This window comes from Saccostrea cucullata, unplaced genomic scaffold, assembly GCF_032062105.1.
Source record: "Saccostrea cucullata isolate Sc308-1 unplaced genomic scaffold, CSIRO_AGI_Scuc_v1 ctg1642, whole genome shotgun sequence".
Lineage (NCBI taxonomy): Eukaryota > Metazoa > Mollusca > Bivalvia > Ostreida > Ostreidae > Saccostrea > Saccostrea cuccullata.
In genome coordinates, this window is record NW_026924794.1 from 160,861 (window position 1) to 183,041 (window position 22,181).

At 32.4% G+C, this 22,181-nt stretch overlaps 4 protein-coding genes across 4 annotated transcripts; 3 read left to right on the top strand and 1 right to left on the bottom strand.

The window, feature by feature from the left end:
- Window positions 1-290: 290 nt before the first annotated feature.
- LOC134267309 (SH3 domain-binding protein 2-like) lies at window positions 291-9,886 on the bottom strand. Its single transcript, XM_062749533.1, has 13 exons — window positions 9,716-9,886; window positions 8,371-8,453; window positions 6,366-6,494; window positions 6,156-6,258; window positions 5,388-5,514; window positions 5,060-5,121; window positions 4,777-4,892; window positions 4,463-4,549; window positions 4,284-4,333; window positions 4,111-4,172; window positions 3,653-3,716; window positions 940-993; window positions 291-744 (listed from the first exon to the last, which is right to left on the bottom strand). The coding sequence occupies exons 2-13, from the start codon at window positions 8,429-8,431 to the stop codon at window positions 610-612; spliced, it is 1,050 nt and encodes a 349-aa protein (XP_062605517.1). The 5' UTR covers window positions 8,432-8,453; window positions 9,716-9,886; the 3' UTR covers window positions 291-609.
- A 392-nt stretch (window positions 9,887-10,278) lies between these two features.
- Window positions 10,279-12,749, top strand: LOC134267310 (probable E3 ubiquitin-protein ligase DTX3). The gene is made up of 4 exons (XM_062749534.1): window positions 10,279-10,419; window positions 10,856-11,227; window positions 11,522-11,739; window positions 12,565-12,749. Exons 1-4 carry the CDS (start codon window positions 10,411-10,413, stop codon window positions 12,671-12,673), a joined length of 708 nt encoding a protein of 235 aa, XP_062605518.1. The 5' UTR covers window positions 10,279-10,410; the 3' UTR covers window positions 12,674-12,749.
- A 270-nt stretch (window positions 12,750-13,019) lies between these two features.
- On the top strand, window positions 13,020-15,096 carry LOC134267319 (uncharacterized). Its single transcript, XM_062749541.1, has one exon. It carries the CDS (start codon window positions 13,736-13,738, stop codon window positions 14,831-14,833), a length of 1,098 nt encoding a protein of 365 aa, XP_062605525.1. The 5' UTR covers window positions 13,020-13,735; the 3' UTR covers window positions 14,834-15,096.
- A 1,046-nt stretch (window positions 15,097-16,142) lies between these two features.
- Window positions 16,143-21,275, top strand: LOC134267320 (galectin-5-like). Its single transcript, XM_062749542.1, has 5 exons — window positions 16,143-16,248; window positions 16,596-16,940; window positions 19,666-19,751; window positions 20,260-20,446; window positions 20,933-21,275. Exons 1-5 carry the CDS (start codon window positions 16,243-16,245, stop codon window positions 21,053-21,055), a joined length of 747 nt encoding a protein of 248 aa, XP_062605526.1. The 5' UTR covers window positions 16,143-16,242; the 3' UTR covers window positions 21,056-21,275.
- The last annotated feature ends 906 nt before the right edge of the window (window positions 21,276-22,181 follow it).

Here is a 22,181-nt window from a genome sequence, read left to right on the forward strand (position 1 = left end):
AGCTAACATAAAAAGAACATAATAACCAATAACATATAAGTAACCAATAATCAATTAGCATATCTCTACTCTAGAATAATCGCAAATATATTGAATTCACTAATGTACTAATTCGTGGACAAATACATGTACATTTATTTTAGTAATATTTTAACATAAGTTTAATAAAAGACAGACTTAAAATTGAAACGACTGATATATTATAAAGTATTATAACACAAAACATATAAAGTCATGCTTTTCACAATACGGACAAAAATTAGATTTTCAAATATCATAAAAAAATTAGATATCTAAAAAAAAATAACAACCTGATAAACATTTACAATTAAAAAATGTAAAATATAGGCATTATGCATACGTGTTCATGACTTTTCACACATATAATACAGATATTTATTACTGTGAATGACATTTACAAAGAATACTCATAACAAAAATGAATTTGCCTTTGCTTTGACGTTCCTAACTAAAATATGACGTTACTGACGTATTTTCTATTTGTGAATAAATAATTTACATTTTAACAACTAAATCAGTCGTCAAGGAGATATTCTAATGATAAATAGAAAATAGATCAGAAAGTCAAAACAGTTTTACTACAATGCCTTATCCTTCTCCGCTGACACTGAATCCCCGTGACAGAGTCGTTGTCCGGTTTGGAAGAGTCATTCGTTTGTAGTTGTCGATAAGTTTGTCTACTGTTTGAAAATATGTTTTATTATCGATCGTTAGTCCGTCAGGCTGAAGAAGAAATAATTAAGGCATTGAGGAAAATATGATTATGAGTAAAGATCAAATGAATTACTGGTAATTGTAAATGATATTTATCACTGAATTTTCCTGTTACGATATATCTACAATTTAAAGAAAAGTTGAAAATGCCTTAGATGGTACGTGTTTGTCGAGAATATCTTATCTTAAGAAAGAGTAACCAACCTTAGAATAAATTTTATATTCTTTCATTCCTTCTTCTGTTTGGACAGATAAAACCTATTTAACAAAAAAGTACATGTATTTAATTGTGATATAAATCATATAATACAAGCAGGATAAGATTTGAACACAATTTTAAAACACAGAGTTGCACAAAGTTGTTTCGAATGTGAATAGCTTAATACACTTCTTGCTATACATAGTAAAAATTTCTTACACTCGAACAAGTATGTAATGTGGAGCAAAATGCATTAATTGTGCGTGCAAAAAATATCTCATTCGTTGCTAACATCTCCAAAAAATTTGCAAGAGAAAAGTAAACACTTAAGCTGAACCTAACCCATGTTTTGGGTAAGACTGGAATTATGGCTTACGAAAATAGAATAGTACAATCAATATCTTGAACTGTATATAATTTATATTATTATTATTATTAACTAAGCTCTCATGTACAAAACTTTAGAAAAGTTTAATTTTGGAGAAAACTTTATCAAGATGATAAAGACATTATACTTCAAACCAACTTTTAAAGTTAAAAATAATGGCTGGATGTCAAAATCATGTGAAATGCAAAGAGGGGTTAGACAAGGCTGTCCTGTATCAGCGCTTTTATTTATTTTTGTGCTAGAAATACTAGCAGTTCAGCTTAAAAATAATGAAGAAATAATAGGTTTATCGCCAGATGATAATGGAAATTTAAAAATCGTTCAACATGCAGATGATTGCACTAATCTATTGAAAGACACTAATTCAATGAAAAAAGCTTTAGAAACAGTACGTGAATTTAGCAAAGTCGCAGGCCCGAAATTGAATTTGGACAAAACAGAATGTCTATTAACAGGAAAATTTATTGAAAGGTATTTAAATGAAAATCATATTTTTGGTGTAAAAATTGCTAAAAGCCATGTAAAATCATTAGGTATATATCTCGGCCATGATAAGGATTTTTGTTATGATATGAACTGGACAAATAAATTGGAGAAACTTGAAAGAATACCGAGTGTTTGGAGAAGGCGAAACTTAACAATCTTCGGAAAATGTACCATAATTAATACATTAGCATTATCTAAATTGGTATATAATGCTTTTATTTTATCAAATCCAAAAAAAGAATTCTTTAAAAAAGTATCAAAACTTGTATATAACTTTATATGGAAGAAAAAAGATAGGATAAAAAGAAATACGCTAATCGGTAGAGTTGACCAAGGTGGAATAGGTATTGTTGATATAGAGAGTAAATTTACTGCAGCAAAGGCCTCTTGGATAAAACGATTATTAGATAAAGAAAATATAATATGTAAGATGTTGAACAATATTCTTAATCTTAAAAACCTATCAGTTAATGATATTGTTAAAACAAGTGTATGTAACTTTGAAAATACTGATTTTTTAAGATGATAAGAATACCACTTTTTTATGGTGAAGTCCTTTCTGCTTTCAATAAATGTAAAAAAGTTAAACAAATTTGTACTTTAAAGAGAGACCAATTTTTATCAGAATTCATTTGGAACAATAATTTATTTCAGTATGATTCTAAACCTTTTTGTTTTGAAAACTGGATAAAAAGTAATATTCTATATATCAAAGATCTTTTTGATAATGATGGAAACTTTCTTGGTATTGAACACTTTTACAATATACTGGAAAAGAAAAACAATATATTTTGTGAATTTATCATGATAAAAAAAGTACTCAGGGAATACAAAAACAATTTTGATTGTACATATGCCAAATTTGTTAATATTAAAAACGAAGTGTCATTTTTATTTAGAGATAATAGCGTAAGAACTCTAGAAAATCTTAAATGTGATTTTTATTATTCAATTCTGGTAAACATTAAATTTCAAAGATCAGTTTATGAAAATATGTGGCAAAAGACTTTCGATCTTAGTTACAAATATATCTGGAAAAATGTATATCTAGCTAAAAGTAAGTATATGTATGAAAAAAATGTTGCTGAATTCAATTATAAATTGATGAATTGCATATTGAATAAGAATCTAAATGTAAGTAAATGGAACAAAGATGTAGAACCTTATTGTGAATATTGTATGGTTGTTGAAGACAATGAACATCTCTTGTACAAATGTAAACTCTGTGAAAATATATGGAAAAAAATTAGTTTATTTTTGGGTTTTGAAGTCACATGGAAAATACTTGTACTAGGTTTTTATAACGAAATCAATTCAAAAACAACGAGATTGAATAATTTATTGTCATTTATATGTTTTAATATCTATAAATATAAAATGAAATGTAGATTTGAAAAAGAAAATATGTATACAGAAATTTTTCGAAATAAGTTAAAAAATTGTCTTTGTCTACAAAACATAATTCTAAGGAAGGCTCATGTAATTAATGATAATTTATATCTAGAAATAGGCAATTACTTGTGATTTTGATGTTCAAATAGATATGAAATGAATGTATTATGCTTTTTGTGTACAATGAATTATTTATGTACCATGTTTTAATAAAAGAGAAAAAAAAAACTAAGCTCTTTTTAGTAAATTATACATTCATTCCTTAGCTACTTATCAAAAGCAGCTTTATTAAATTATTTAAGGCAAAATAGTGATGTGTATTTATTTCTGCCATTATTTTTCTTTCCTATCTATCTAATCTTATATTCCATAGTTTTACAGTTGCAAATATAAATGTAGTTTAAGTTGAAATAAAAGACAGTATAGAGAGTCTCAATAAATTCTCCACTTACTTGTTGATCACTTGCTCTGGATTTCCGCACCAAGAATGTTCCGCTGCCTCGATTGGATAAAATTCTATTCAAATTATATTACAATGTATAAAAATCCTTCTTTAAATTTTAACTTAGTATAGAATTTTAAGAAGTACACTGGTTACTAGAGAATCTAGCATTTTAGTTTATAGTTTTATGTTTATGAATGACCCTCTGTTTTGTATATATATATCTTTTCGTCATTTACAAAATAAATGAGCGCTTGCCAAACTTTTTGAATTTACCGAGTGGAAGTTCAAAAAATCTTGTTGTTCCTCCACTAAGTAAAATTACTTCAACACTTTATTTTAAAGAAATATCACAGTATGAAAAATGTGAAAATTATATTATTTAACAAATAACACTAAAAACTGCTAATAGAAATTCATCTGAATCATGAATAAATTAAGCCAAATAGTAATTAAGATATCTCATACTCTATTGCCTTGTCCCTGTCGGAGTCATTAAAAACATATTCATCTTCACTTTTCCTTGGTTTCTGAAATTGTGTAAAAGTATATATATTCAATATAGGGACGCGAAAATATTTAGCTTACACAGATTTGTGATTTTAAGCATTGTAAGAGTAAACCAAATAAATATATCTAACCAATTTCTTTGGCTTATGTGGCCTTTTCACAACTTCCTCGGATGGGATGGCTAAATTAAATAAATATCATTTAATTTTAATTATCTATATGGTGTTGATCAATATTTGCTTAATTCATCATCATTTACATAATACTTCATCAGAAGGAATGTTATAACTTATGCCAATAAATAAATCACCCGGTAAAGGTTTCGCCCTGATCTTCTTCATTTCGTCCTCTGCAATCTTATCATAATCAGAATCACTGTCCGTGTCGTCATCATTATCTGTAAAAAAAAATAAGAGGAGGGAGGACATTTTCCCTGATAAAGCACAAACAAATGGTTGTTTTGATATAAGCGATATTTATTTTGTCAGTCCCACCATTACAAGTGTGTAAAACATGATTAATTCATCAAATACAATATCACATTTAATTGTACTGTATAGATATTTTAATTACTTCAGAAAACTTATCAAACGTTAAAAAAAGAAGACAAAATAGCATGCTTACGTTTGGGTGTGCTAGGAGGTTTTCTTTTAGGTACATTAGGTTTTCCTTTTATTATCTTTTCAATGACTGGTCTTTCCAAGTAAACATATTCATCAGACTCAGTCCCTGATATTTCTCTAAAATTCAAACAGAAATAAGATATAAACATATATGAGTGCATTTCTGTTCAAATGTAACTCGAGAGAGTATAAAGTAAAAAGCTTTTATTCTTCGTTTCCCATTCTCGATGTAAAATACTTTTAATGGCCATTGTTTTTAAATGGGGGGATGGAATTTGTCTTACTTTCCATCGTCCGTCACAGAATTGGCAAGGAGCATTTCTTCTCGGATGTGCTGCATCCACTCCTGTTTCAAAATATACATTTGGCCACATTGCTGCATATTTGTATATTACATGTATATACAAAAAAAGTCTTCCATTCCGATATTTAGTTCAATTTAACCATTTTAGAACACAAAAATTTTCGCTACAAAAATGAAAATCAAGTCTTCGACAATATATCTTTCATTTCCTTTTAGAGAAATGTAAAATTTTGAGGAACGGTATATTTTATCTTCTGAGGAACATTTATTGATCTTTTCTGATTCAAAACAACATAATTTACATGTACCTTCCTTTCACCATCTTTTGCACAACCAAAGACAAAGGTTTTCATTGAAGCCTCGTGTGACGGCACCACCTGAAAGCACCTCCTCGTGTCCACCTCTATCCCCATTGCTGGGGGAGGCCTCTCCACTCTACAAAATGCAGATACATGTATTTTTATTTTTTTTTTTAATTGAAATGGTTCTGATAATGTGTGTAACTATTGATTAGTATTTTGTGACATGAAATCATTCGATATATGTTATCAGTTACAATTTCACTCAAGAAGGGATGCTACCAGGGCATTAAAGCAATATGAGCTGCAACTCTGATTTCAAATTTTTCTGTTGCAAAATTGTCATTAACTATATTTCAAAGACAGAGAAAAAGAACATTTAAAAACTTCTGTTGTACACATTTGTAATAAAATAAAATATTTACAAGCTCTTAATGATGCGAATTTACATTATTGTCGTCCTGTACAATATTGTTTTCTTAAATACTGGTAATACTAAATATTTAATTGTACAGGGGTCTTTCTTTTGATATAGATTAATTTTTTTTAATCTAATTGATCATAAAGGTTTAATTTACTTAGTCTTACAAATAAATCATAATGGCATATTTTGATAGCAAAATAAGATTCTCAAAAATGCAGCTCATATTGTTTTAAGATAAACATGAAATAAAATTTAAAAACTTTTTATGTAAAGTAACAAATTTTAATCCAAAGGATATGGTGTTTCACTTAATGCTATAATTCCTGTGTTTTAATTTTTTTTTTCATTTTTACCTGCAATATCCTCTGAGAGACACGGAATATATTGGAGATCTTCCATGTTCATCTTTATAGACGTACAGACACCCTCGCCCAATAATCACAAACCGCTGACGCCCTAGTAATGAAGAATTTATAAAGAAATTAGGAAAAATTGAATTATATAACAAAACTTGAGAAGAAATAAATTAATATAAATCTCTTTGAAAATTATTTGTGGCTTACATTTCGAAAGTTCTGAAAATATGGCTTTAAATAATGCATTTGATCCAACAATTCTCTCCAATTTCCCGCGGTTGCGCAGAAATCCACTGTGACACACACTCTCTTTCTGTTTTAAAAGGTCTTGAGCACCTGTAAACATGCATTTTCAAAAATACTTCACAAAACAATTCATATAGAATCACAATATACGTCTCCTTACTTCTTCCACACTTAAGGACATATTCTTATAATAGATCGTAAGAAAATTTTTTTTTTAAAAACTGAGTTAGGCTATTAACAGGTATGTCAATTTAAGAACCTGTTTAAAATGAGCATTACGTAAGTTCTATGGTTGTTATCATAATAATTACAGACCTTGTTACATATAGCAATAAAACCTATCATTGGGTCATATTTGTGCTCACTTGTTCCATATTAATATTTTTAGGCCTTTGTTTTCTTAATTTTACTACAAGGTGTTCCATCTACTACCGGTATGTTGATCAATATACAAGATTCCCAGCGGGTTTGGCCGGACGACAGAGGGTGCTTACTCCTTTCAGGCACCCGATCCTTCCTCTGGATTTACACCCTGCTCAACGATTTGTATTTTGTTGGATTGTTGCAAATTCCGTGGGATCTAAATTTGTTGCAACTCAAGTCCATTAAAATATCCTTCTTCTCCATAAATAACACTGCTGCCCTGTCTCTTCTAATGAGTAAGTGATTTTAAAACTTATCATTGTGCTGTAAATATTTACATTATTATATCACTTATTCCATTGGTGTACAAAGCTCGCTGAAAACTTGCCAGTCCTAAATCTTATGTTTACAAAATTTCAGAGGCATCATATTTACGTAAATTCCCCTTAAGATTACTAGCCAGACCATTGGTATACATGAATATTGGGCAAAGGGATTGCCTGGAACTTTCACCCCTCCCCTACCTATGTATATGTGACGTTCAAATAAGAATTATTTCACCCCCTCCCCGATTAGATCGAAATATCTGACGTTTTCCAGGCTTTTTATGGTTTGGTATTTTAAGTGCTAGTTTTCCTGGCACGTAAAATTTCAAAATCATGCAAAAGCCTGGAAACCTATGTGTCTGTAAGTTTCAGATAAGGGTTCTTTCACCCCCCCCCCCCCGACCTTTACCTATCTATGTGTCTTTGAGGTTCAAATAAGGATTCTTTGATCCCTTCCCCTACAGATGTGTCTGTGAGGTTCAAATAAGGATTCTTTTATCCCTTCCCCTACATATGTGTCCGTGAGGTTCAAATACGGATTCTTTTATCCCTTCCCCTACATATGTGTCTGTGAGGTTCAAATAAGGATTCTTTTATCCCTTCCCCTACATATGTGTCTTTGAGGTTCAAATAAGGATTCTTTTATCCCTTCCCCTACCTATGTGTCTGTGAGGTTCAAATAAGTTTCTTTCACCCCCTTGCCTACCTTTGTGTCTATGGGGTTAAGATAAGGAATCTTTTTTGGAGAGGACTTATATAGGCCATGCCTGATGTCCAATCCAATTATGTAATCTTACTTTACATAATAAAATATTGATCTTTCATCCCCTCCCCTACCTTTGTGTCTATGAGGTTTAGATAAGGATTTTTTCACCCCACCCCCCTTCCCTACAAATGTGTCTATGAGGTTCCGATAAGGATTTTTTCATCCTTCCCTACCAATGTGTCTGAGGTTCAAATAAGGATTCTTTCAACCCCTTCCCTACCAATGTGTCTTTGAGGTTAAGACAAGGATCCCCCCCCTCCCATACCTATGTGTCTGTGAGGTTCAGATAAGGATTATTTCAGCCCCTCCCCTACCTATGTGTCTGTGAGGTTCAAATAAGGATTCTTTCACCCCTCCCCTACCTATGTGTCTGGAGGTTCAGATAAGGACTTTTTCACCCCCTCCCACCCCCTCCCCTACCTATGTGTCTATGAGGTTCAGATAAGGTTTCTTTCACCCCTTCCCTACCGATGTTTCTGTGAGGTTCAGATAAGGATCCCCCCTCCCCTACCTATGTGTCTGTGAGGTTCAGATAAGGGTTCCTTCTTCCGATTGAATGTTCCTCCGCTCATCTTGTGTCAACTTCTTCATAATCTGTAAAATATTGACAGTTATGGAGTAGAATATGAGGAGTTTCATGCAGGCTGTTTTTGATTTATAAATTCACATACAAATGTACATGCATAATCGCTAAATAATCGAATTATGCCATGATATGATAAGGTAGAAATGATGGGTAGAAAATCTTCGGTTCTGAGAATATTATACTGATAGAAGAACATAGTACTCTTTGGGTAACTTCAAATACATGTAAATCGTATTGAGATCAAACACGTTTTAACCACCCCCCTCCTCCCCACCCTGTTTTCCAAAAGTTATCTTTTTTTCTGTTGCTATGCTATGGAAATTTTCAAATACAGGCTGTTTCACACCCTTTTATGTCAAATCATTCTAACCCCCCCCCCCCCTCCCTCGCTGTATTTTTTTTGTTATCGAAATTTGATCAAAGGATCTGATTTTAATCAGATTGGTATTTTTGCTGCTTTTTTAACTTCTTAACTTCGCGCCTGGAGAGGGAAGGGAAGAAGAAGCATCACAGCACGCCTGGGTGTAATAAATCATAGCTTGTTTGTTTTTAAAATTTATATTCCTTTAACTTAAGCTTATCGATCCAAGTAATCCTTGTTAAACTTTTGGTGACAAGGAAAGAGGAAAGCATATACCATTTATTAAACTTAATTGTTATTAAAAGAAAAAAAATCCCCTGTTAGCTAGTAGATAATGGGTCGTCTTTCATTACTTGTATTTTTACTGTTTTCTTCTGTTTTCAATTTTATTTTTAAAAATTTTGGTTTACAATGCAGGATTGTTTATACACTGTAAAATAGCCTGAAAGTAAGTAGAAAGAAGAGAGAACTTGGAACACTTGTTATCGATTTAAGAGAAAGCTATTTCCATCCGATAACCTACAGCTCTGTGTGTTTCTCGCCTCTTGTTAAAGTCAAACGTTTTTCCATTCACCCGTGGAATGTTCGGTGTGTATTTAAGCCTGTATACCCTGGCACATAAAATTTTCTTCCGTGTTCAAAATTCAAACAATGTCTTTTAAATAAAAGCCGCATACACACATTTTATTTTGAACTTTGATCCATGTTTGATTATTAATATAAGAATATTTAAATATATGATAACATTTTTTTCTTTGACTTTAAACGAAAATATCGTAATTTTGCCGAATATGTCCTTTTATTCTATGTGCTACAAAGACAATGCAAATTAGGAAACAATTTTTATATATCGCAATGCACACCTACTGTAAAAATTAACATTTGATCCATCACAGATCAAGTACTTACCGTTCATGTGAACAATTTTTAAGCACAGGTAACTCTACACATGAAATGATGTTTTAACTTCCTGTTTCAAAGTTAAATCCAAAATATGTATACTGGTTTCTAAAACGTCCATGTAGATCCTATAAGTCATGCAGTTATAATGCTGAAAGATACTTTTAATTTATCGATTAGATATTTTTTTTTTTGCATTTAACATCGATTAATATGGAGATTATTAACTAAAAGCACATTCAGGTGACGTCCTGGCTGTTTATGTAGGAAGTTTACAGTAGTTTGTTTAATACCTGTTTTGATATGGTTTATTTTTAGAACTCAAAGGTGAGATAACATGCATGAACAAACTATTTTCCCTTGGAATATCAATAATACCTGGAAGATTATCGAAAGTAAAGAAAAATAGATATTTCACATGTAGAGAATAATTATTGTATTTCCTTTAATAATGGAGGGCTCAAAAGTTGGTAAAAAATTAATTTCCGGAAAATTATCATCCATTGATGTAATCTTTCTTTTATATACTGCTGAAAAACTTCCGGTGTTTTCTTTAACGTCAAAAGTCAAAAGCGTTTTTTATTCTCGATTCAAGATGTTGTCCATTATATTTAAAAGTTCGACACAATTTACTTTGATATATATTTTCATCAAGAGTGGGAAATAGAAGAAGAATATACATTTTTAATTTAATAAGCTGTAAAATGTCAAAGGTAATGTTGTCTCCAGGTGTTTGTTTATATTATCAGATTATTGTAAAGATTTCACAACAAAAAGAAATAAGTATTTTTGTTGTCTTATTGCAAAGTCTGTTTAGATGTCCAGTTTTTTTTATGGATTTGTTGACGGATTTCGTACAGAAGCAGTGTTCTTTTTGTGCCTATATTCTATAACGAGACATAGGCAAGTTCTTTTTTCACAGAAACGAAAGTAGAATTTATCAAGTTCTACTTCCGTTTTGAAAGCATATGTGTGGTCTTTGATAAAAGAAAATGGCGTTCTATGGGTAATGTATCAAGATATATCGGCTTTAAATATTATTGCACATTTTCAAACTTTAATTTGTAAATTGCCAACAAGTCAATTAACACTAAACAAGTACTTTTGTTTTATTGTAAATGATATAAGATTATTTGAATTTGATTGTAGATTCCCAGTAGCATGCTAGAGGGCCAAAGTACAAGTCAGCAACAGCAGCAAGAAGGGCCCACCCATTTACCACGAACTGAAGAAGAGCCAATGGAAGTTGATGAAATTAGTGACTGTGTCATATGCATGGATGTCTTGCAAAATAAAAAGACACTGGACAAATGCTCACATGAGTTTTGTAAGGACTGCATTGACAGCCATTTTAAGTACAAGCCACAGTGCCCCATATGTTTTACAGCCTATGGAGTTATTATTGGGACTCAGCCACCAGGACACATGGAGATAAATCGGGACCGGCGACACCAGCTTCCAGGTTTTACGGAGAAAGGATTAATTCGAGTGTACTATTCATTTGCTGATGGAAAGCAGGGGGTAAGTGAGATTAAAAAGAAAATTCAAGAACTTGGGTGTGCAAATGGACAGTTGATATAAAAGTTTAATTTGTATTTCAACACTGAAATGTAATATATAAAAAAAAAAGTTTTGTTTCATCTCAAATACTATGTTTGTCATGAAATAATGCAAAATGTACAAGAACATGGATGACTGTGCACACTTCAACAAACAATAATAGATACATGCATTCAGGACTCATAAGACCACATGATCAGAGTTACCTGGTTTTCAAATTAATTATAAACTCAGATGATTCTCATAATTTTAAAGCCAGAACATCCCAACCCAGGACAGAGGTTTTATGGAACAAGTCGTACTGGTTATCTCCCTGACAATGAAAAAGGACAAATTGTGGCCCGTCTCCTGAAAGTAGCATTCAACAGAAGATTAGTTTTCACGGTCGGAAGATCACGAACTACAGGGGCAGACAACTGTGTAACATGGAATGACATTCATCATAAAACTTCCATATCTGGAGGCCCAGAAAAGTAGGTGGTTCCTTCATAGATCAGCATTATATTTGTGCCTCGTGAATAAGTTGATATGGGAAATGGGTTGGGTGGCTTTGTGTTATATTTTATCTAACATATATGGAATGGTAGTTTCACATAAGGTCTTTACATCCTCACAAATCATAATATTTAAATCAAGGAAACCAGTAGAAAAATTAATATCATAATTTGCCAGGGTTTATTATTAAGAGGAAATAGTTGTTAACTGTGTTACAATGTGAAAAAAAATGAATCTCTGTGTGTTTTAATTCAACAGAAAAAAGACAGCTTATCAAGTTAAATTAATAGTTTAAGGCAAATGATTCCATTATCGATTTCATTATGACATTGAATATAATGTACATATGTTACATTTCCGTCCATATTTTCCCCATTGGTCATGTTTAGCTGTAGATTTTAAAAAAGGCACATAGCATTCTATGCATACGTTTACACACCATAGGAAAAGTAGAATAATTGAAAGTTTTAATATAAAGAAGGAATTTATGTAAACAAATTGAAAAAAGTGATTCTTAATTACATATGCAAATGGACATTAGGGATGCACCTTGATTTAATGTTTAAATTGCCTATGTGAAAGCCAGGTAAATTAGAAAACCTTATTTATTAATGCTGAGCATGGGCTTTTAATTTTTTTTTTTCAGGAATGCAAAGGATAATAATCATATTCTCATTATTCATTTCATGATTTTACAAGCTCATGAAAACTAACTAGCAAGATCAAACAATGCCTGACTTAAATTAGTTAAAAAGTCATTTCTAAAGCTTTATGAGATACATGTATTTGAAATGTCTTTACAGTTTTGGATACCCAGATCCCACATTCCTGGACCGTGTGTTAGAAGAATTAGCAGCAAAAGGTGTGACAGAAAATGATCTGCATGAAGCTCCACCTGATGTCATCAAGTGAACTCTGTCAATTTCAGACTCAATGCACATGGAAAAAACATCTTTGATTTTCTCTGCAAAGTTTTAAAGACAAGAATTTTCTATGAATTAATTTAAAAAAAAAAGAATTTATTCTGAATTGTTTAACTTTAATTATTATTCTTCCCTTCAAAGGGGAGGCATATTGTTTTTGTTATTTTTTACAATTTGTAGTATTTGCACAGCAAATCCTTTATTTTAATGTTTAATTGAAACTTTTGTTATACCAGGTAAATTAGTTTCCCGTTACAGATTTTAAATTTTTATACATATACATGTAAAAGGACCTATATTTTTTCTGAACATGAAGTTATTTTGAAACATTACACAAGTTTAATTTAATGCATTGTTAAAGAATTTATGGAGACTAGTGTAAAATCTGTTTGAAAAAGTATCTGTAAGAAATAACATATGTGAATGCGTTTTTAAAAGCATTATCACTAGTCATTGCAAATACACAAAAGACCTACATGTATGTAGATTGAATCAGGCGTTTATGTTTATGTGAATAAAATATATTTTAAAATACATTTGAATGCAAAAAATAGGTTTTATTTCATTTTGTTGTTGTTGATACATGCATGTTTCTATCAAATGAAATTTTATGTAACTATGCATGATGAATATTTACACATTATGTGCAAACAATTAAATAATTATGCAAGCAAAAATTGTTGTGTAGGAAATCAATCTACAGACACTTGAAGATAGATAAATTAACAGGATTTAGTCACTTGTTTTCACTGTGACTTTGACAGTTTCATGATATCTGTCTTCACTGAATTGCCATTATAAAGAAATATTAATTAATTAGAATACAACGAACACACTCAGATTTTGACGCCAACGAATTTCAGTGTGATAAATGTTCAGTGTCACTATGCATATAATTCTAACACTGTCAGTAAAAGTGATTGACAAGGTGTGAAATTGTATAAATACCGCAAGTAATTAGTTAGATTTAACAGTCCAAGTTTTGGGGGCGCGCGAACAAAGACATACTTTGGTGAATATTAATGTCCTTGTATTTTGTATATTTGTGCTAATGGATTTAAATTTGAATGTGAACGAGTGTTTTATATCTGGCGATGCTGAATTGATGCTGAAAAGGTCTTGTGGCCAAGAATGTTTAGTTTTTCAAGATATGAACACTTTTCGACACAGTACGCCGAAAGAAGCTGCAAGTCGATTTCATGGTAAACATGAAAGTGTTCTGCAAACTGGACTATTTTCACAAAGTAAGTCAAAGGAAGATATCTGCGTGAAGAAAGTAAAATGTACACATGAATTTTTACAGCGCAGAAAAGAGGAAATCATTCACAGTACGCCTAAATTTAACAACGATTTAACGAATATTCTAAGTGAGAAAAGTAAAAATCAAGAAACATTGAGAGCAATCAAAAAGCCCGGTCACCGTGCAGTTTTGAAGACAGCTCGAATCTTACACAGGACCCCAAAAGAACATGGAAATAAACTACTGACGAGATGTCAGGCAATCTTAAAAGAAGGCGATTTTTGTCATAGTACACCTAAAGAAATTGAAATTCAATCGCAGACGAAATATGACGTCTTTGCAGAAAAAGGAAAAATTAGACACAGCACACCCAAAGAAGCAACTGACGTCATTGAAGAAGTGGATGAGGATATGTTATGGACTGGTGCCTCGGCAAAAGTTATCCAACGTGCCATTTCTGCTCCACAGCTTCCGGGAAATTCTGAATTTGATTCAAACAATTTGCATCGCGTGATGTCACTTCCGCATTTATGGATTCCAAGACAAAGTACTCAAGTACAGCATTGGCAACGACGTTTGGAAGTGCTAAACCGTAAAACGGAGAAGATGCGACAGAAGGATAAAGCATTGAAAGATAGACTCGAGAGAATTCAGAAACGTGCCGACTTGTTGACGAGTAGTCCCATACCTACGCCAGTAAAGGAACCACAGTCACGAACAGCGTGTTTGAATAAGTATTTCTATAATTATAATGCTAGATCGAACACCATGCGAAATGTACCAAAAATCAAGAAGCGAGTGGTTCACCATCCAAACAATGTTTATTCGTGCACTCTTGGAAACCTCATTATTGGGCGTTCGGAACTTCACACCTACTGGAAGAATGGACAGAAATGTACCTATGTTTAAATATTACTACAATGTACATGTAATTCAACATGTAAAAAGTAACAAATTGTACATAAAATATTTGCCAATATACATAGAAACTGAGCTAATTGTTCATAAATTTATTTGTACATATTTCTATACATGCTGGTGTAAATATGGTAAAATTGTATATAACAAAAATGCAATGCATTATTTTAAATAATTGAGGATGTACAGATTATACAACAATTCTGCGTTTATGTTAGTATTTTACTTACTATGCACTTAATGTGTAAGATCGACGTCGCATTAGTTTTACTTTTTAATGTTTGATTATGATTTGTTATGATTGTTTTGTTAATGAAATTCAAATGATGAAAATAAAATAAAAGTTAAAAAAAAAAACTACACTCGCTTTACTGTATAATTACGTTATTGACGATACATGTACTGGTACATGTTTAATTTGTGTTTGACTGCGGTGTGCAATTCAAATTCTTATCAAAACAAGCAAGCAATTCAACCAAACCAAAAAGGAATTATATATCAGATGAGAAGTCAAATTAATAAGTGGTACATTGCACAAGATTAATAAAATGATTTTTAATTCTTTGTTAATGCAGGTTTACCATCATTGCAATAAACGTAGATGGCCGGTGTACGCTAATTATGCCGTTTTCTGCGATTGTTGCACTCGTTAATCCCATGGTCAAATTAGCATATTTCTATTTTTTTTTTTTTTTGTATAAATTATTCACATAAAAAAAGTTTGCATTGTAAAAATGCAAAATACATGCATTGCATTATTGATAATTTTTTAAATATATTTTATTAAGTGGTTTTCGTGTATAAAGAATGAGGGAGAATAAAATTCAGTGAATGTAAATGCTTGTGTATATGAATATTGTGATGTAAAATTTGGGAATACAAATGTATAGTAATAATTCCACTTATTATAGAAAATTTATTGGAGAACATGATATCAATCGGAAATCAATGTCAAAAAAACTTTATTTACTATATTACATATAAATCTATGTAATACTGTAGTATATATATTTTTAGATGAATACACATATCTATAGAAACCCTACATGGCATATTCTAGACAATGACACCGTACGTCAAAATTGCAAGGGACGACAACTCTGAACAGATAATTAATAAAAATTAAAATAATTACGAATCTCCTTCTGCACCATTTTCCCCTTAGCAGGGTTTATAGACTGGTGTCTTAGATTAACCAGATCTGGGCACAACACCCGAAGAAGATATTGATTTTTAAAGTCACAGACATGGCGTTATTTCTCAATAATAGAATGAGTATTTAGAAATACACATTTAAATAGCAAGCTTGACTAGTTGTTAACAATTTTCAATGCGGACTATGTTGTTCGTAACAGACTGTTTATAAGTGTCGCCCGGTTCCTCTTCTGTGACACACTCCAATGTATGTAAGTACTTGTCAGTTTCGTATCAGTTAAATCAATTCTTCTGTGGGTTAAATTTTGTTCATGTGTCCTTGGCATGTAATGATGGATACATTTCCAAACATGAATGTCCAAACGTAGTGAAGATTTAAGATTAATATTTGATATATGCATAGATCAATGCGACCAATTATGAAAACATGTACATGCGCAAACCCCCCTTATTTAGAATATTTACTTATTTTGGCTTTTAGCAATAGTTTTAAAAATTACATCTTTTTTGTGCATGCATTTCGTGCACTGCAGTTTTCAATTAGAATACAAAACTGCCTATGAGCTGTTTTATTGATTTATTTTCATATATTTTTCAGCCCACCGGAAGCCACGCTCCCCCGGAGAAAGGGGGTCATTACCCTCCGCCTCAGGGTGGATACGGAGGTTACCCGCCTCCCTCTGGCGGCGCTTATCCCCCGCCGCCAGGTGGCGCTCCAGGTTACCCAGGTGGATACGGTCCCCCTCCCGGTGGATATGGTCCTCCTCCTGGTGGATATGGAGGCCCCTCGTCAGGTGGATACGGCCCCCCTCCGGGCGGTTATGGAGGTCATCCCGGTGGATATGGGCCCCCACCAGGAACGGGACCAGTAGGCCCTCCCCCAGGCGGCTACGCTCCTCCTCCGATGGGAAACATGGGGCACATGGGACCCATCTATAACCCGGTAAGTGAGCATCATATTTGTACGTAAAAAGCACAGGCACTTGATTCGGAATAAAGAAGATGAGGCGGACGAAGTGCCTATTTAGTGCGACAGATACATGTAAGAAGTGAAAAATTAAATCTCAATTATATCCAAATTTTATTTGATATTTCATCTAATATTAAAGTTTACTTAATGTAAAATCTCTACAATTTACAAAAACCCCAGAAAGACTGAAAATATTTGCCAATGAAAAAGCATACACACATTAAAAAGAACAAAAACGATCATTTTCTCATATTTCAACAATTTTTTTTAATATGAGTTGGTCTTCACTCCATTTTTTTGAAAGATAATCCTGAAAGTTTGCAATAAAATATACATTTTTTGGTTTACAAAAACATGCATGGAGCGTAGACCCACTACACATTAAAAGTACACTTTTATGGCAAAACATTCGCATCTGTTTGAGAATTACTTCAAGTCCATTAAGTCAAGGGTCATATCACAAAAATGATTTAAATGCCCACAATCATCATGAGCCATGTAGCATAGTGGTTAGCGGGTTAGTCTCAATGCAGTATGGAAATTCGGATTTTTATTGCCAGGGGGTTCGAATCCCACGAATACCATCTAATATTTTTATAAAAAAAATTACGAGATATTTTTTCCTCTCAGAAAAGGTTTTTTTCTCTCATAATTTCATAAATTTAAATAATGAGAAGTTAATTCAAATACTCAATTCACATATTGAATATGATTTCTTAATATCTGACGCTATAGGCATTCTGCCCTCCTTGTTCCCCCATCTTCTTTTTAACCTATAGTATAATAGTAACCAATGGGTTAAAATTTTATTTCCAAAACAAGTGCCTGTGACAAAAAGTGAAATTTTGTTCTGGTTCATCATAAGTGCCCGGTGTTATTTAAGGAATCACTGTCTAGTTTCGAGAGTATGCCAGGGCATCAACAATAGTGGGAAACATGGGATAATTTGCATAACGGGCGAAGCCCGTTATGCTAAAATTATCCCATGTTTTCCACTATTGTTGATGTCCCTGTCATACTCTCGAAACTAGACAGTGATTCCTTATATTTCCATTTCATTGTGAAATAAAATTGTAGATTTAGACATTAAGATGTAGACTAATCGATTTAAATTACACGAGGACTTCTATGCCAATTTCAATAGTCCTCGCACACTGACGTCAAACACAAAGGCAGCCGCACGAGATTTACATGCATATTTGGCCTCTTTAGCGTCAGACACAGAGACAGATGCGCACGAGATTTGCATGCGTATTAGGCCTCCTTAGCTGCTGACCTATCGACCTGCCTAATTTACATTCCGGCAGAATTATCAGGAAATCAACTCCGCTTAATTTCAAAGGGTTATTATAGAGAAAAAATTTAGAAATGGAAATATGATGAATTCATTCAATATAACATTGCATACAAAATTATTACTTTTCGTTATTGCTTCACATGACGGATTGAGTGTGAAGTTTGTCTTTGGTGCTGGTACATCTAGTATTGAAAACTATTATTGGCACTATATATACTATAACAGAAATATTACACAGTATTCTGTACCGTGTAAAAATCACTTACTTTCTTTTTAGCCTTATTTGTTGTCCAAATGTAAAAGACTGCATATACTTGCTCTTTTTTTTATGTTCTACTTTTTAAAATGCCTTCCCGGGAATTAAAACATTTGCAAATTGAATATCTCAATAGACCTACATTTCACCTCAAGTAATGAATCAAATTCTTCATTTGAATACATTATACATATTATTATTTTTTGGGTAATATTTATCTTAAAATCTGATGAAGAAAGAAATAGAAGTTGGTACAGCGTGTATTAACAAATCACGATATATAGAGACTCGAATTGATCATAATATTGGAATAAGAATGAAGACAAACAGACAGACGGGCTGGTTTAAGTTATATAAACACGTTAAAAACCGATTGAAATCTTTTTTCTAATTCAACCATCAATGCATTGAATCAAACTAACATGACATTTTCTTCCGACATCGCTTCCTACAATAAATCTCCCGCTCTTGTTCCTCTCCCCTCAGAATTTTTATCAAGGTCGCAGTATAATTTAATCGTTGATTATACATGCATTTTTAAAAGTAATTCTCCAGTTTCATCTTTTTCCTGATAAGGACAAATACAGAAAACTTTCAAATAAGGCTCGAATGTATTTAAGGAATCACTGTCTAGTTTCGAGAGTATGCCAGGGCATCAACAATAGTGGGAAACATGGGATAATTTGCATAACGGGCGAAGCCCGTTATGCTAAAATTATCCCATGTTTTCCACTATTGTTGATGTCCCTGGCATACTCTCGAAACTAGACAGTGATTCCTTATATTTCCATTTCATTGTGAAATAAAATTGTAGATTTAGACATTAAGATGTAGACTAATCGATTTAAATTACACGAGGACTTCTATGCCAATTTCAATAGTCCTCGCACACTGACGTCAAACACAAAGGCAGCCGCACGAGATTTACATGCATATTTGGCCTCTTTAGCGTCAGACACAGAGACAGATGCGCACGAGATTTGCATGCGTATTAGGCCTCCTTAGCTGCTGACCTATCGACCTGCCTAATTTACATTCCGGCAGAATTATCAGGAAATCAACTCCGCTTAATTTCAAAGGGTTATTATAGAGAAAAAATTTAGAAATGGAAATATTAAACTATATTTGTGTGATGTACATTGCAGCCCATGCCATTCAGGGGTCGTGTTCCTGGCGGAGTTGTTCCAGGGAGATCAATCATCATCAAAGGCATGGTCACCGCAGATGACAGGTATGTTATAGTATTCAAATTTCATAACCATTTTAAAATTATTTATAACCTACATTTTTAGCCCACATGAGCTGAAAGCTCAAGTGAGCTTTCCTGATCACCGTTGTCCGCAGTCGGTACACTTTTCACATTTTCAACTTTTTCTCAAGAATCACAGGGTCAATTTTAACTAAACTTGGTACAAAGCATCCTTGGGCAAGGGTGTGTGTGTGTGTGTTAAATTGTAAAAATAAAGGACCAAGTCCTTTTAAAAGGGGAGATAATCATGAAAAGACAAATTGGAATGGAGTCATTAAAAAATCTTCTCAAGAACCACTGGGCCAGAAAGCTGGAACTTATTTGGAAGCATTCTGGGGTAGTGTATATTCTAAATTGTTCAAATCATGACCTCCGGGGGTAGGGCGGGGTCACAACAGGGAATCTAAGTTTTACATTGAAATAATAATATAGAATCAAATATGAAATAACTATATAAGATGATAAATGAAAATTTAAATCATGGTTGCAGATTTTCAGTGAACCTTAAATGTGGGGATGAATACGGCCTCCACTTTAACCCTCGTCCCAGTCAAGGCTGTGTGGTCCTGAACCATAACCAAAATGGATGGGGACCGGAAGAGAGGCACGACGGAAGTATGTTCCAACCCGGACAACATTTCGAGCTCTGTATACACGTGGAGCCAAACCAATACTTGGTAATGCAAATGGTTATATATTATGCTAATGTTTGAATTCTGTGATTATTTATCAATGTCATTGTTATCATGTAAATGATATGTTACACAGAAAATAGCTTCATTTGTAATGACAGACATGTATCATCGCGTTAAATGACAACCATGTAGCATTCTTTTAATTATGATATTGATCTACAACCAAATTCATAAAATTTTACAATATGTTCATGTTAAAATAAACTATTATGGGGAAGTGCAATAAATAAATGATATCAGTATCAGGAAAACCTTAAATTAAAACTCATATGATAAATCTGAATTAGAAATTCTTTATAATTCTGCTATAAGAAGGCCAATTTCAGTTCTATAGTTGTATAGCTTTGGCATCAAAATAATGGAAGCTCTACTTTCTTGGGCTAAAATCAACTTATAGTGAACGAGGTCTACATTAACCGTGACTTATACACACAGTATTGATGTTGGTTTTTATTTCTTTTCTTTCAGGTATTTATCAATCAGCAACCTAACCCTAACATTACCTTCGCCGCCAGACTGTACCCAATAGAAAAGTACGACGAGTTACACATCGATGGTTCGGTTCAGATCAGCGAAATTAAATTTGCATAATTCTGTTAAAGAAAATAAAAGACTCAGATTTTACAATCCACTTTGACATTTTATAGTACCTATTTTTTCTGCTTCATTTCATGAGTGATGTGCCTTTGTATCGTTTTTAGCGTGTTTTGACTTTTTACTTTGTATTTCATGGAATTTGCTAAATATATATCTTGAAACATTTTTATCTTAAATGAACGTCTAAAAAATAAAGATCATATTGTACATACTACTTACAGCTAATATTTGATTTTTTCCTGAGTTTATACAAGGTTGACAAAATAGAGGAATACAGAATTTAAACATTTCATTTTTAGCGACTTGGGTGAAAAGAGGCTTCTGTTAAAAAAGTGCCTCGCTAAATGCCGTTCTTAAAATGTCGATTGATAATGTTACATTTAGAAAATCCACGCACCTGAAGTATGGATAATACCCCCCCCCCTTTTTTTAATAAAAAAAAAAGTAAGAGTGTACAATATCTCAAAAATATATAATTTCACCGTCAAACACATCTATATGTCGTTATATGCAAGCAGATTGTACTTTTTCTCACGTTTAAAGAATGGCTCTTTTCGGTATAATAAAATATACCGAATAGGGCCATTCTTTAAACGTGAGAAAAAAGTACAATCTGCTTGCATATAACGACATATAGATGTGTTCGACGGGGAAATTATATATTTTTGAGATATTATACACTCTTACATTTTTTTTTCTTTAAAAAAAGGGGGGGGTGGTATTATCCATACTTCAGGTGCCTGTGGAAAATCGAATACCTTTATTTAATCTTCGCAAAATAGCTGGAAAATCAATGCACACGCTAAATACACCACAATTTATTATAAAATTTTAAAAATTCTAAGAAGAACATATCTATGCTGCCCCCAATTCGCGTACGAGAAATTGATATGCTTAGTAATAGGCCAAAGAAAAAAACGAATTAAAGGAAAATATTAAACGTAAACACCCCAGAACATAATTAAACATTCACGAGCAATTTCCGAAAAAAAAAGCAATTATCCCGATTCTTAAAATTATAAACATCCAACTTTAAAAAAATTAAGATATAATTATTTGTTTAAAGTTTATAATTAACTCTTTTCACATCGAATACAATACTCAACGTGGACCCAATATT

What these genes read in the sequence shown, in the direction of transcription:
- LOC134267310 (XM_062749534.1), top strand. An exon ending in TTGCTGATGGAAAGCAGGGG is followed by an intron (nt 11,228 to 11,521) that starts GTAAGTGAGATT and finishes ATAATTTTAAAG; the next exon opens with CCAGAACATCCCAACCCAGG. An exon ending in ATATCTGGAGGCCCAGAAAA is followed by an intron (nt 11,740 to 12,564) that starts GTAGGTGGTTCC and finishes ATGTCTTTACAG; the next exon opens with TTTTGGATACCCAGATCCCA.
- LOC134267309 (XM_062749533.1), bottom strand. Translation starts at nt 8,431, where the DNA reads ATGAGCGGAGGAACATTCAATCGGAAGAAGGAACCCTTATCTGAACCT. An exon ending in ATTTTCAGAACTTTCGAAAT is followed by an intron (nt 6,259 to 6,365) that starts GTAAGCCACAAA and finishes CTTCATTACTAG; the next exon opens with GGCGTCAGCGGTTTGTGATT. An exon ending in ACCTCCTAGCACACCCAAAC is followed by an intron (nt 4,550 to 4,776) that starts GTAAGCATGCTA and finishes TTTTTTTTACAG; the next exon opens with ATAATGATGACGACACGGAC.
- LOC134267319 (XM_062749541.1), top strand. Translation starts at nt 13,736, where the DNA reads ATGGATTTAAATTTGAATGTGAACGAGTGTTTTATATCTGGCGATGCT.
- LOC134267320 (XM_062749542.1), top strand. An exon ending in TGGGACCCATCTATAACCCG is followed by an intron (nt 16,941 to 19,665) that starts GTAAGTGAGCAT and finishes TGTACATTGCAG; the next exon opens with CCCATGCCATTCAGGGGTCG. An exon ending in TGGAGCCAAACCAATACTTG is followed by an intron (nt 20,447 to 20,932) that starts GTAATGCAAATG and finishes CTTTTCTTTCAG; the next exon opens with GTATTTATCAATCAGCAACC.